Raw genomic sequence first — 13,030 nt, 5'->3', positions numbered from 1 at the left:
CTCTGTCTGTCTGTCTTTCTGTCTCAGGCACACACACACACACGCACACATACAAACACGCACCTGGCCTCCAGGATTCTGTCATTTGTAATAACGTGATGAAAGCGAATGACATCTTCATGGTATGGTGGATAAAATGTTAGTCTGAGGGTCAGGAGCCCCAAATTCTCATCCTGGCCCAGTTATCTGTGTGACCTTGAGTAGTGCGTTAAACAATTCTGGGCCTTAGTTTTCCCACCCATAACATGAAAATATTGAGCTAAATAATCTCTAAATTTGCAAACCTGTAAACTTAAATCTGAATAGCAGCAGAAGTAGAAGGAAGTCTTTTTGTAGAAATTGTCCACAAAAATAAACCCAAACATCACCAATTCGCCGTTCGGTGATCACGTGGGGGGAAGAAGCTGTTCTACGTGGTCAGGGGGACAGAGAAAGGAATGCAGGTGACGTGAAAGTTAAAAAGACGTGCACGGGTGTTCACTCTTCACAGTGGAGGCAGCGTCCCTTTCTGAGGACAGAAATAAAGTCTCTGTCCCCAGGCATTCTTTCTTCTGCTGCTTTCGTCAAGGTACGGTACCATCCTGAAGTTGCCCCACTGGACAAGCATTGTCCCATCAGCGGTAACCTACCCTCCTGGACCTGTCTGGCACTGAAACTCCGCTGGTTTGCAGAGCCCAGCTTCAATCTAAACCTTTCTTTCCCATTTGCTCTCTCACCATTTGCTGGTTGTGTGCTACTGTACTTTCCTGAAGTAAAGGCTAGAAACTGAATAGGCCTCCTCAGTTGGACTTGGCTCAAAGAATGTTCCCCAACCATCCTGGCTGATACAGCTACATCACTTTTTTTAAGGTTTTATTTATTTATTTTTAGAGAGGAAGGGAGGGAGAAAGGGATGGAGAGAAACATCAATATGAGACAGAAACATCGATCGGTGGTGCCTCTCCTACACACTCCAACCAACCAAGACTGAACCCGCAATGGAACCGGTGACCTTTTTCTTTGCAGGAGGATACCCAACTCATGGAACCACAGCGGTCAGGGTGCTGCATCACCTCTTATCCCCTAACCTGCTTTCCTGTTCCCCAGAAGATCTGTTACCTCTGGACATAGAATTATTTATCTACATGTCTGTCACCTCCACTGGAGTATAAATAAATTCCCTGTTTTATTCCCAACACATAAAGCATGAGTTTTGAGCCTCGAGCATAAGAAACACGTAGTTAATATTTGTTCAATTCATGAAACAGGTATTATGGTAAATCCAGACCTACGACTTCATTTTCTAACTAACCAAACCCCAGAAAACCTCTCCCTGAGGAGAAATTCAACTGATGTACATGCAACTAAGGCACAGACCCTGTGTGAGCCTTACTGTGACTGATGTTGGGAAGGCACTTTGGCCCCAATTCACAGATGAGGAAACTAAAACTCAAAGATCTGCACACTTTGCTTTAGGCCCATCAGCAACGAAGTGGCAAAGCTGAGAAGGAACCCAGGTTCCCTGATTCCAAGTCTATTCCCCCGTTTCCCTATTTCATTCACCACGCCTGCGTCTTCTTTGACTGTGTTGCCATCTTTGATGACACCGTGGGCCCTGAACCAAGCTTCCACAGATGAAATAATCAGACTCGACTGAAGACTGCTTAGAGCTAAGATGCAGTTTTTGAAACCAGGTCATTTCTTAGAGCAGCAAACAGTATCATGTGCTTTTCAACACTGATAATATCAAAGTGGGGAGCAGGGGCGGGGCAGGGTGTTGTTTAATGCTGCAGGTTAACTGTCTGTGGCAGAGAACGAGTGGAACGGCCACCACCAACGTTGGTGCTCCCGACACGATGCTCAGGGCCTTCCCAGGAGATGTTCTTGGCGATGAGAAGAAGACCTGATACAGAAGGTCTTATTATAACAAGGGCACTAAGATTGAGATTTTAGAATCAGACGGAAATGTGCACAAAATAAAGGGCTTCTGCAAAGAACTCCAGATTTCTCCGGCATCCTGAACTAAATTCTTCTCAGTGCTGAGACTGACAGGCATTTCGAAAGAGAGGCATACCTTCTATTTGAAGAAGAAAGATGCAGGTGCATAAAAATCACATCTCAGAATTACTCAAAGATGGTTTTTCAAGGCCATTCAAACTGGCAACACCCATTCTGGATTTGTGTCTGCAGATTACATGTGATCTACAAAGCTCTCAGACCTCGATCGGTATAGAATCAGATTCCACAGACATGTCAGTATATGTTCTTGTAAGAACACATGGCTATGATATTTTAAGAACAGAGGGTTGGAAAGGATACTATTGTAGAGCTAATTTAGTTCCACTGTTTCACTTTTGCAAAGATCCTGAAGCTCAAACAGGTTTCGTGCACTGTACATTCTCACACAGAGACCTGAAGTGAGCTGACCTCTTTTTGCCCACTATCCTCTCCAAGAACAGTGTTTAAATCATTGTAGAAGTGGGGTCCCGGAACCTCAATATCCAAAGGTCACATGTGAGCAGGAAACTGTGGCTTTCAGACAATTTAAATACCAAAGTATACATTCAACAACTCAGTCCTTCAGAACTTCAGGGAGTGAAAATGGTTTAAGGAGCCTCTGATCTGTGGGTGGGTCTGCACAGCCAGGTCACCTGGGTGACAGACCAGGGTGCTCCTGGAGAGGCTCTGGAGGGACTCGCAGGCTCCCACCACCCACACAAAAAAGAAGACCTTCACGCCATCCCTGGGTGCAGCAGCAGGGACTCAGTGTAAGCCTGTTCTTGCTGCCCGCCATGCCAATCCCTGTGAGTGTATCTGAAGAGATTAGCACATCCTGGGTACAGACCACAGCTTCCTCCCTCTGCTCTGGGCCTGTTAGAGGTCTGAGCATCGTGGAGAAGAAATTGCTTCACTTCTCCTTAGAGTGTCTACATCAAGACCCCAGAGCCATGTTACCTACCACTCTTCCTGGTGAGGAGGGCGCCTCCGGGTAAGCGCTGAGTGTCTCAGTGAGGGGGCGTTCTCCAGAGTGGAGGGTCTTATTCCTAACCCGAGACGCAGAGACACTCGCATGCACGCGCCAACGTGAAGAACAACAAGCACACGATGTCCAGCGACCGCCACGCCCTTCCTCCAGGAAGCCTCCCTCGCCCGCTCCGCGCCCACCGCTTTAAACTTGAGGAACCTCGATCACACAGGCACCCTTGAACCATCATCACACTCAGTTGTCTCATCTCCAGATTTTCAAGTTCCCTCTGTGGGTGCCTTTGACCTAAGTCAGCATCTTTCAAACTTTTAGAGAGGAAAAAAAAAAAAAAAAACTTTAAAAACCACTACTCCACCCAAATGATAAAAATCTCTTGAATTCTCCAAGCCCAACATCTCAGCTTTCTCTTACTCAGCCCTGAGCCCCAAGTCGATTCTTTCGGGTTCTGGGGGAATGGCGGGCTCTGCCAGCGCTCACCTCACCAGCCTAATAGTTTTTCCAGACAGACTCCTGCTTGGTGTTACACAACCGCCTCGCAGCCCCGCGGACTCCGGGTCCCATTCATTCCCCTCGCTCCTCTCTGGCCAGTGGCGTTAGGGGGTGTCCCTTCTCTCTGAGCCTAGCCCCACTTCCCCTTCTGGAGGGAGGAGGCAGTCAACCCGCTGAGGTCGGACAGGAAACCCAGACCCTCAGGCGTCCCTTGGGCTGCACTTCGCAACCTTAGCCGAGCTGGGGGTGCGGGGTAAGGGTAGGGGTTGGCGACGGAGTTTGGCTGGCCACCTTAGGGGAAGCGGCTCTGAAGGGCACGGGACCTTCTTTGAGACGACCCCGGGAGCCCTTGGCCGGAGCAGACGCCCACCCGGAGGTGGTGTGCGGGAGCCGGGCTCGGGGAGCGGGGCGCAGCGCGGACCCAGGCTGCCGGGGAAGCGGCCCGTTAGTCCCGGGAGCCGCAGGCTCCGAATGTCGAGAACCGGCAACCAGAAATACCGAGAGGAAGGGAAACCAGCCCGCGCTGACATGTAAACAGGGCTTCCATCTGGAGGAGCCCGCCCAGACAGAGCCCAGAAACATTCACTTGCACCCCGATCCTCCTGCAACCACTCCGCTTGCCCACCTCAGGGCCCACCAGGCGGGAACCCGAGCTGGTGGCGGCGGCGGCTTCCGCCCCCACGGTCTCCAGCCTCGGGCGAGGGGGACGGCGGCCGCAGATGGGTACCCGGCGCCGGGCCGGGGCGCTCTGCTTGCCGGTGGGAGTGATCGACCCGAGAAATCGGGCCCCCGTCTCTGATCCGCGCCCGGGATCCCCCCCGGGATTCAAACCACCCTCTCCCGCGGCCCGGCGGCAGCGCGGAGGCAGGGGGCCGGGCTCCGCTTTGGGGCAAGGGGTGCGGGGGAGATCGTCCGCGGGGGAGCCGGGAGGGGGAACCCCGGCTAGTGAGACTTGCCACCCGCGCGCGGGAGGAGACGGAGCGAAGCCGGGCGCGGAAGCAACGGAGAGCGGCCACGTCTTCCGGGACCCCGGCGCCCGCCGCCCCACCGTCCCGGTCGGCCCCGCCGCTCCGCGCCCACTGCCCGGTCTCTTACCTTAATAGTCCCGTCCATTTGGCCAAGTCTGCAGCCGAGCCCCCCAATATTCCACACATTGACCCGGTTACAGCCTGACCTCGCAGCCCCTTCGTAGTAGCCGGGCGCGGCCTCCGCGGCGCCCTGGGCCCTCCCTGCGTGCCCCCTGCGAGCGCCCTGCCCGCGCTCCCCTGTGCACGTTTGTTGTTGTAGCGGATTGAAAAAGAGACAGTTTAACCGGATGAAACTTTTTTTTCAGCTAATTTTGGGAAGTGACTTCACTTTGCGAATCGGGAGGAAGTCCTATCTCTCTCTCTCTTTCTATCTCTCTCTCTCTCTCTCTCTCCCTCTCTCCCTCTCTCTCTCTCGTCTAGCTCTCTCCTCTCTCTGCTCTCCTCCGTCTTCCCTCCCCCCACATCCACTCCCCCCCCTCAACTCCGCCGCTCCTGCTTTTCGCATCACACACACTATATAAATATACGCAGAGATGCCCAGATACATCCATGCGCTGCGCACACAGGATACTTGCTCCTGAGAGATAAGACCGAGCTGGGAACAATGCCCGGGTCCGCGCCCGGCGCCCGCGCCCTGATTCCCGCAGTCTGCATCCCCCCGCCCCCCGACACCTTCCCCCAAAGTCCAAATCCAGACGCCTTTGGCCTCCTTCCTTTTCCCGGGGCCGCTGGCCGAAGGTGGCCCTCCTGACTCATTCACTTTCCGTTTCTTCCCACAGATACGTTCATTAATGCTTTTTCCAGCCCGAGTCAAACTTTTTGCGGGGGATGGGGGACGGGAGAGTATACTCCGGCTGGGGATAAGCTGGAGCCTACTGCCCGGGAAGATCCAGACGCAGACCGAAGCAAACCAAACATTACAAAATGCATCCAATGGGAATGTTTCCACTCCGACTGGACTGCCGAGTGGCTGCTGACTCCCGGAGCGGCTCACCCACACGGCCACGCGGACTCGCGGCGTCTTCCGACGGACGCGGGCGGTGGGGGTCTCGCACTTCGCACCCAGCGCATTGTTAGCGGAGGGGCGCCCTCCCCGCCGCGCCTCGACCCCCTGCTCCTGGAGAGCTCCGAGCTCCCCCCGAGGGCGGGGATTAGCAACACCCTAGGCCACCCAACCGCGCCCTCTAGGGTCAACCCCCTAGCGCTAACCCGGACTCGATGGCCCCGGCCCGGGCACCCAGACCAAAGCCGCCCGTGCAATGCCACCCGGGTCCCAGGACGCCTACACTGGGGCGAGACGTTCCCTGCACGCTGGCCAGCAGGTCTCCAGAGAGCAGCACCCAGCGTCGCGGCCCAGACTCAGACTTTTTCCCCGGTGAGACCCCGGGGCCGTGCTCTGGACCACATCCCCACCCAGCGTGAGGCCGGCCTCCGCTTGCCCGCCTGGTCGCCCCGACACCCTGAGGCACCGGCTCCCCACAAGTGGGACGAACGATTCCGTTGGGGCAGCCACAGCAGTCTGGGCACAGCGAGGGGACCCCTGGGCTCTTTCGCCCTGGCTCCCTTCTCCCCGACCTCCGAAACAGATTACCTTGTCCACGCTCTCCAGACCACGCTTTGGACCTTTTCACTTTTATTTAAGAGTCCACCAGGGGAAGGAGGGAAAAAAAAAATCCAGAGGAGATCCGAGTCAATCGAAATGGAAAAAGTTTCCAAAGGGTGTCCACAGCGGCAGAAAAGGTGACTTATTAATTCTTTATTTCTTCAGGGGCAATTGAGCCCCAGAGCTCTCTTGCCTCCCTCCCTCCCCCCCTCCCCCACCCCCCTCTCGAAATTAGTCTCATCAATTCAGCTCCAATTTTGGGTTCGAATACAGACAAGGGTCTGAACGTGACCAGACCTGGAGTGGCGGGTGCAGCCTGCCAGCAATTGAGACTCCGTGTGTGTATGGGGGAGGAGGGGGGGTAGGGGTGGAATGGGGGCCGGGCCGACCCCCCCACCTCCTGTCTGCTTCTCAATCCAGGGGTCTGCTCTGGGGCTCCCCTGGGACCGCCACATCTGGTTACCGCTAGCGGGGTCAGTTCCCCCCTTTGCCTGGGGCCACCAGTTCTGGAGTTCAATTAAAAGAAATCAGGTTTAACCCTTTCCTCCCCTCAGCCCAGCCACCCACCCCTCACTCTTCCCTTCAGAGTTTCCACATGCTTTCCAGAGAGGAAAGAGGTTAAAGGGAAAGGAAGAATGAATTACATCCTTTCAAACCCCAAATTGTTTCCTTTTCAGCCCAGACTCTGCCGACCTTCAAACAACAACAGGGTTTCAGGAGGGTGCGGGGAGACCGCTTCCCACTGGGACAGACCAGGGCCTGGCACCCCCAGCCTCGGCGCCCCTCTTGCAGGCAGAAGGCACACCACCTCCACTCTCGGGAGGCCCTCTTCCCGGTGCCGGGCGCACATCTAGGACATTAAAGGCCACCCCACACCAGCCCCACTCTCCCCGTCTACACAGGCCCTTCCTTCCTGGTGCTTGAGAAGGTCTCTGGGCCTCAGAAACACTGGCGAGGTTCCCTTCCCACCTCCTGTTCAGCCCGGGGAGCGGCAGGTTGTCTATGCCTCATTCACTGCCCAGGGCAGTACCCCAACATCCCTAGCGCCCCAACTCCTTTGAGCAGGACCTGCCTGTCCCATTGGGAGTGCTCAGCATGATACCAGGCCGACTTGGGGACTTGCCCTCCTGATTTAGCTGGGAACTCGGTAGCACTTTCTGTTTCTGCCTATAAACCCAGAGCGATGGCAACTTCACAATGTTGAAGACGGTGCGGGGGAGGGGAGCAGCTGGCTGGCATGGGCATAACTGTCACCACTTTGTGACTCACCGACTGGCACCAGGGCCATGCCTTTCCTTATTTACCAGGACCTTCGTGAAGACCTCCGGTCCACCGCAAGGTCCTCTTCCCAGAAGGCAGAGTCCCTTCCTCCAGCTGCGCACAGCCTCTGGGGGAATACAGACCCACCCCACCCCCACCCCTTCTGCCCGGCTGGTGGGTAAGCATGCCCGCTTATGTAACTCTGGATTTGATGCTGCGCTCTCCCGCTGCGGCTGCTTTTCTGAATCCCAAAGGGGGAAAAGCCCTAACCAAACACAACAGTAAACAAGTCTGCCCTGTTTAATGTGGTTACCACCAGACATCTGGAAAGATGGTTTGATCCTGGCAGCGCACATTGTTTTCACGAGCAGCGAAGAGAATATTTCGAATGTTTGCATTGAGACAAATTGATGGACAGCCTGCGGTGAGGCCTGCTACAAATGAAAACTGTCCCGGGGGCGGGAAGGGGGGAGCCCTTGCCCTCCCCGGTCCCTCCCTGGCTCTCTCCTCACCCCACTTCTTCCCTCTCGCCTTCCTCCCTTTCTCTCCCCTCTTTCCGCCCTGGCCTGTCTCCTCCCGGCCTCGCCAGGGACTGCTTACCCCAGCCCACACACTTGCACACACCCTCTTTTCTGGCTTACCAGAGACCGTTCTGCCTCTCCCTTTCCCAGACTGGGCAGGGCTGCTGCCCAGGAGCCGGTGCCGGCTACCACCGGTGCCCAGTCCACCGGCGGCCCTGGCTTTCAAGTCAGGGAGCCCACAACCAACAAAGCCAGTCCAATATTTAAAACCAGAGCTACCCACTGGGGAGGAGGGGCGCCGACAAAACAGGCCCACCTCACATTTCTAAGCAGTCTAGGGTCATTTACAGAAAGCCTGTAAAGGTGGGAGGGGGGGAGCGAATACTCAGGACACGATCGGGTTTGGAGCGTTTCCCGTGGGACGTCGGTGGTGCCACGATCGCCCCGCGCCCTCCGAATGTGACAATATTTTCACAGATGCGGAAGTCCCGCTTCCCCGGGGAGGGAAGCGGCGGGGTGAAACGTGTCTTGGCTCGCTCAATGTCAGCCCTTTTGACCCGGTCAAGACTTTCCAGACATGGCTTCCCGGGCTTCTCCGGTCCCAGCCCCAGTTGGGGATGAGAGGGCGCGACGACCGGAGCTGCGTCCCTGGGGTGCCTCCGGACCCAGGGACGGTCCGGTCACTCGGAACCCCTAGCGACGCCCGGCCTGGCGGAGCGACCGGGGCGGGTCCTCCCCCTCCGCCCTCGCTCTACTCCTCCCCTCGCGTCTAGCGGCCACAGCGGGTATTAGAGCTGGCAGGGGGAGGCGGGGGGAGGCTGGGGGGAGGCGGGGGAGGGATGGGCGAGCGAGCGCCGAAACTCCAGACTGCACAACTGCAGCTTCAAGTGTCTGGCCCCTCGCTCGAGGCCATAATTAATTTGAGATTTATTTTTATTGGAGAACTCGAGGCTCGTCTGACCTTAGCCAAACAAGGCAGCTCGAGCCGCCCCTGGATGCGCTTGAATGCCGGGGCATATTTCTGCAGGAAGGCTTTGCAGGCGCGCCTGCTTTGAATTTGTTTCTCAGACTTCATCCACTCACAGTTGAAGGAAGATTTAGAGCCTCCGCTCGCCCTGCCCGCTCCCCGCGCTCGTTCCTGCCTAAGCGCAGAGCTGGTTCCAAACGCTACGTGGGGGGCCGGGCGGCGGGAGGCCGGGGGCGGGCCCGGGAGGGGAGGGTCTCTGCGCCCAAGCCCCAGCACTCCGGAGCCGGGTCTCCAGACCACGCGGCGTCGAGGAGGAAACCCCTAGGGAGTCCGAGGTTGACCAGAGAGCGCACAGGGACGGGAGGTGGAGACCAGCCAGGGGCCGGGACCCTCACCCGGCTGCGGCGTCTAGATGGGGGCCTTGTTGGGGAGGAAGACTCTCAGCCTCTGCAGTTTCCATGTGCCCTGCCTCCCAACCGCCCCAAACAGCATCCATTCTAAGCACAGATCTGTGTCCTTGAAATGCCGTTTCAAGACCTGCCGGCCAGATGCTGCCCTTGGGCCGGTTTCTGTGAATATTCTGGGGTTACCAGTATCTTTTCGTTTGGTGGGGGGGGGGGGCGTGGGGAGTGGGATTCGGGTCTTGTCTACCCCACAAGACCGCATGAGATGAACCCGTAGGCTGGTCGGTGGGGGAGCGGGAGCAAGGGGTCTGGAAGGCTCCTAAAGAGGGGAGGTGGAGGACCCTGGCAGTCTCCAGTGGGGCGGCAGGAAAGGGCCCTACAGGGATCGCCCTGCGTGCTGGGTATTGCACGTGCTTTGCACAGTTAGGAGCGCTCCACGGGGTCTCCTGCGCCCTCCGCCCCTCATCTGCACGCGGAACGTCCTGGTTGACATTCCCATTGGGAGATCCGACTCTTTGGGTTTGAATTCTATTCTAATGCACTTATCAGCTCTGTGTCTTTGAACCAAGTTCCTTAACTTCTCTGTGCCTCAGTGTCCTTGTCTACGCTTGGCGTTATAATGGGACCTACTGCCAAGGGCTGTTATACAGATGAATGTTTAGAACTCACCCGACAGTCAGCAGAACTTTGCCCTTATTGTTGGTACCTTGGCTCTGCCCCTTACAAACTGTGCTACACATACTTCTTGATGTCTCAGTTTTTCACTTGCAAACTGAATCACCTCCTAGGGTTGCTATCGATAGTAAACCGTTACTACAGATCCGTGCTTAGACCAGGGCCTGGCAAAGGTAAGGGCTATCTACATGATACCACCGTGATCACTTCCTGCGTGTCCATGACTTAGGGAGTCACCCTGCTTCCTCCCTCCCTTTGCCTCTCTCATCTCGTCCTCATATCCACCCTCAGCGCTCCTGTGGGTGCCTCCCTGAGCACTCTGGGTCCTCAGACCCAGCACGCTGCACGAGGGCAGCACGCTTCCTGGGGGCAGGGGCAGTGTGCACCAGTGGCGCCCTGGCCCCAGGTGTTTGTCGGTAACTTAGGAGCCGGTGCCTGACGCGGAAGGGGCCAGGGCTTGGCAGCCGGGGGACTGTTTGTGCCCCTCTGGCAACCGGTCGGCTCTGGGAGCCGGCGGAACAGACCCAAGATTGTCCCTGCCACGCAGACCTCTCACCGCCATCAATGCACCCCTTTGTGCAACAATGCAAACTTTGTGGCTGCTGAAAAATCCATTTTTTCCTCTTGAAAAGAGCTCCTGCGAAGAGCGGCTCCTCTGGCGGCCCACAGCTCTGGGACTCCACCTCCTTCCTCTCTCCCCAGGACCGCGCCCCCCGCCCGCCACCCCCAACGGTTTGTTTTCCCTCCGACTCTCGGCCTGGGTCGGGCTCTGGGACTCCCCCTCGCTCGAACTAGAATTTGTCATCCTGAAAGTTTTGGGTCTCCGGGTGTGTGTAGACCCGGGGGGTGGGGGTCCATGTGGGTGGGTGGGACTGTCCCACCCACCGCCGGTCTGCAGCCCTGGGGAGAACAGGAAGCCAGAGCTCCTTAGCGGGGCTCCCAGTTCCACGGGTTGAGAGTGGGGGTGGTCGGAGGGGTTCCGGGGAACCGGAGCACGCTCAGTCTCAGTGTGCTCTGCCACCTCCTGGGAGTCCTCCGTAAATCCATATCGACACATTGATTCACTCATTTTTCATCCATTCATCGCTGATTAGACACTCCTGCCCGTCCAAGCCCCCAGAACTCGGCTTCTCCGCAGTGACTACAGACCTCTTAAGAGCGCGGGGTGCTGGGAGGAGGAAAGAAGGTGTGTGCAGGTAGACGCAGGCTACCGGGTGTCAATGAATTTCCCTTTGGAGAAATGGAGGAGAGATGGATATATATTTTGGCGCTCCCGGGATAAATCCGGAGTCAGCGCCTCATCGCTGCGGCCACGTGCCCTCATTCAGAGCACCCCATCGTGGCATTCTCAGACCCGTTACGCGAGAGAGTTGGGGCCGCTTGAGGGCGGGGTTCGGGAAGAAGGGGCGGGGCCCGGACCTAAAAGAGGTGGGAGAGCTTTTTCAGAACCACGCAAGTCCTTCCTCCTCCCCACCAGCCCCGCGCTCCAAGAAGCAACCCCGGGAGGCGAGGACCTCTCCGCCTTCCCACCCGGGGCAGGGCCACCAGGTCCGCACTCTCCGCCCCGCCTCTCCGGACAATTTTCATTAAACGTGTAACCCAGATGTCCTGGCCTTGGTTTGTTTACATTCTTGGGAACTGTTGTGGAAAAGAAAAAAAAAAAAAACCCTTCGACGTGCTGTCAAATAGCAATCCGCGCCTTCGCGGGGGGGTGGGGGGTGGGATGGGGCCTTGGGAGGTGGGCTTTCGAGCGAGGTGGGGGGTGTCGAACGGGAAGAGGCGCGCACCTTGTTCACACTCCCGCGCACACCGTCTCACCCTCACACCCTCACACAAACCCTTCACGCAGAGAACCTGCCGTGCACCAGCGGCGGGAGCGCACACCCAAAAGGACCCGACGCCGGCTCGCCCGTGCAGTGGCCGCCTTCTGGGCTTCCCTGAAGAGCCTTCGCCCGGCTCCTCTACGTCCAAAGCGGCCTAGAGTGTTCCTCCCCAACCAGAGATTCCCCAGGGGCTGCGCACCCCACATCTGGCTTGAGCACCCCATCTTCACGTCCGCGGGCTGACAGTGTGGACCGATGCCCTCCCCGCGCCAACCTTTTCCCGAGGAACGGGGGGAAGAGATGATAGGCCCTGGGAGCAGGGGGACTGGGAGTCATTACCTGTTTAAAGACGCTGTCATGTCTTACCTTGACGTAAGACGACGTGTCGGGGACTGTCTGAAACATCCTGAGTCGGTGAGGAAAGGTCGGGAAGGCCCCAGAACCAACCTGGGTAGAAGAAACCTGGGTCATCCGCGAGTGGGGCAGAGGTGAGACAGCAGGGGTTGGAGGTGATGACCGGGAAGCGCAAAGAGGGAGGACGTTAGAGCTGAGGGCCTCCGGACCACCTGGAGCAGCGGGAGAGGGTCCGAGGTGTCAGGTACAGCGAGCCCTCCCTGCTCCTGTGCCCGGGGGCTTGGGGCTCAGGGGCGGTGAAGACTGACAACAAGCTCACACTTCTGGCCCTGCTCCCCATTGTCCTGTAAACCTAACCCTCTTCTGCCCGGAATCCGAGAACCCACCTCCCTCGAGGCCTGGGTGGTTTCCCACCAAGGGACGCTGGGGCGCGTCCTGGCTCGAGGACAGAACTCGGCCAGGATCAGGCAAGTTTACCCGCCGATGCAGGCCGACGCCCTAGGGTACGGATATTTGCAAAGGTGAATGCGATGGGGTCCCTCGGGGCACAGACCTTCTGCCCGACTCCCCCACCACCCCTAGGGCACGGCTAGTGTCAGCTGCCTCGCTCTCCCCTGCTAGGGGACCGCTGTGGAGGAAGACTGGTGCAAGGTTCCGGCGGAGGTCTGCCGAGCACCCTCTCCCGGAGTCCCCGCTTCTACACTCCTCGCCCCCCCCCCCCCCCCCCCCGCCCAGGTTGGGACATTGAGGCCAGAGGCAAAGACAGTGAATGACGTGGCCTCACTTTCCTCATTTTTAATGTCAGGGTAGACGGTGTCGGAGGTCTGAATTTGGGGGCTGGAGGCGTGGAAATTACCCCAGAATGCCAGGTGCCTCTGCGGGCGTCTCTCCCTGCCCTGCCAAGTCTGGCGACTGGTCCTTTTCCTTCCTTGTCTTAAACC

The 13,030-nt window shown here is 57.6% G+C and overlaps 1 protein-coding gene across 4 annotated transcripts in view; it reads right to left on the bottom strand.

The window, feature by feature from the left end:
* The window catches only part of FLI1 (Fli-1 proto-oncogene, ETS transcription factor), a 122,530-nt gene extending 110,348 nt beyond the window's left edge, over positions 1-12,182 (bottom strand). Inside the window, exon 1 of one of the 4 annotated variants that reach the window (XM_036014172.1) lies at positions 12,102-12,182. In XM_036014172.1, coding sequence (XP_035870065.1) covers positions 12,102-12,140 — 39 coding nt within the window. In that variant the 5' untranslated portion in view covers positions 12,141-12,182. Of the gene's footprint in view, positions 1-4,549; positions 4,851-6,073; positions 6,267-12,101 lie in introns of those variants that run through there. The other 3 variants (XM_036014174.1, XM_036014175.1, XM_028527622.2) reach the window with 3 other exon arrangements.
* Positions 12,183-13,030: the final 848 nt, after the last annotated feature.

The sequence above is a fragment of the Phyllostomus discolor genome, chromosome 13, assembly GCF_004126475.2.
Source record: "Phyllostomus discolor isolate MPI-MPIP mPhyDis1 chromosome 13, mPhyDis1.pri.v3, whole genome shotgun sequence".
NCBI lineage: Eukaryota > Metazoa > Chordata > Mammalia > Chiroptera > Phyllostomidae > Phyllostomus > Phyllostomus discolor.
The sequence above is the reverse complement of the archived record's forward strand: the minus strand, read 5'-3'. Positions and strand labels throughout refer to the sequence as shown.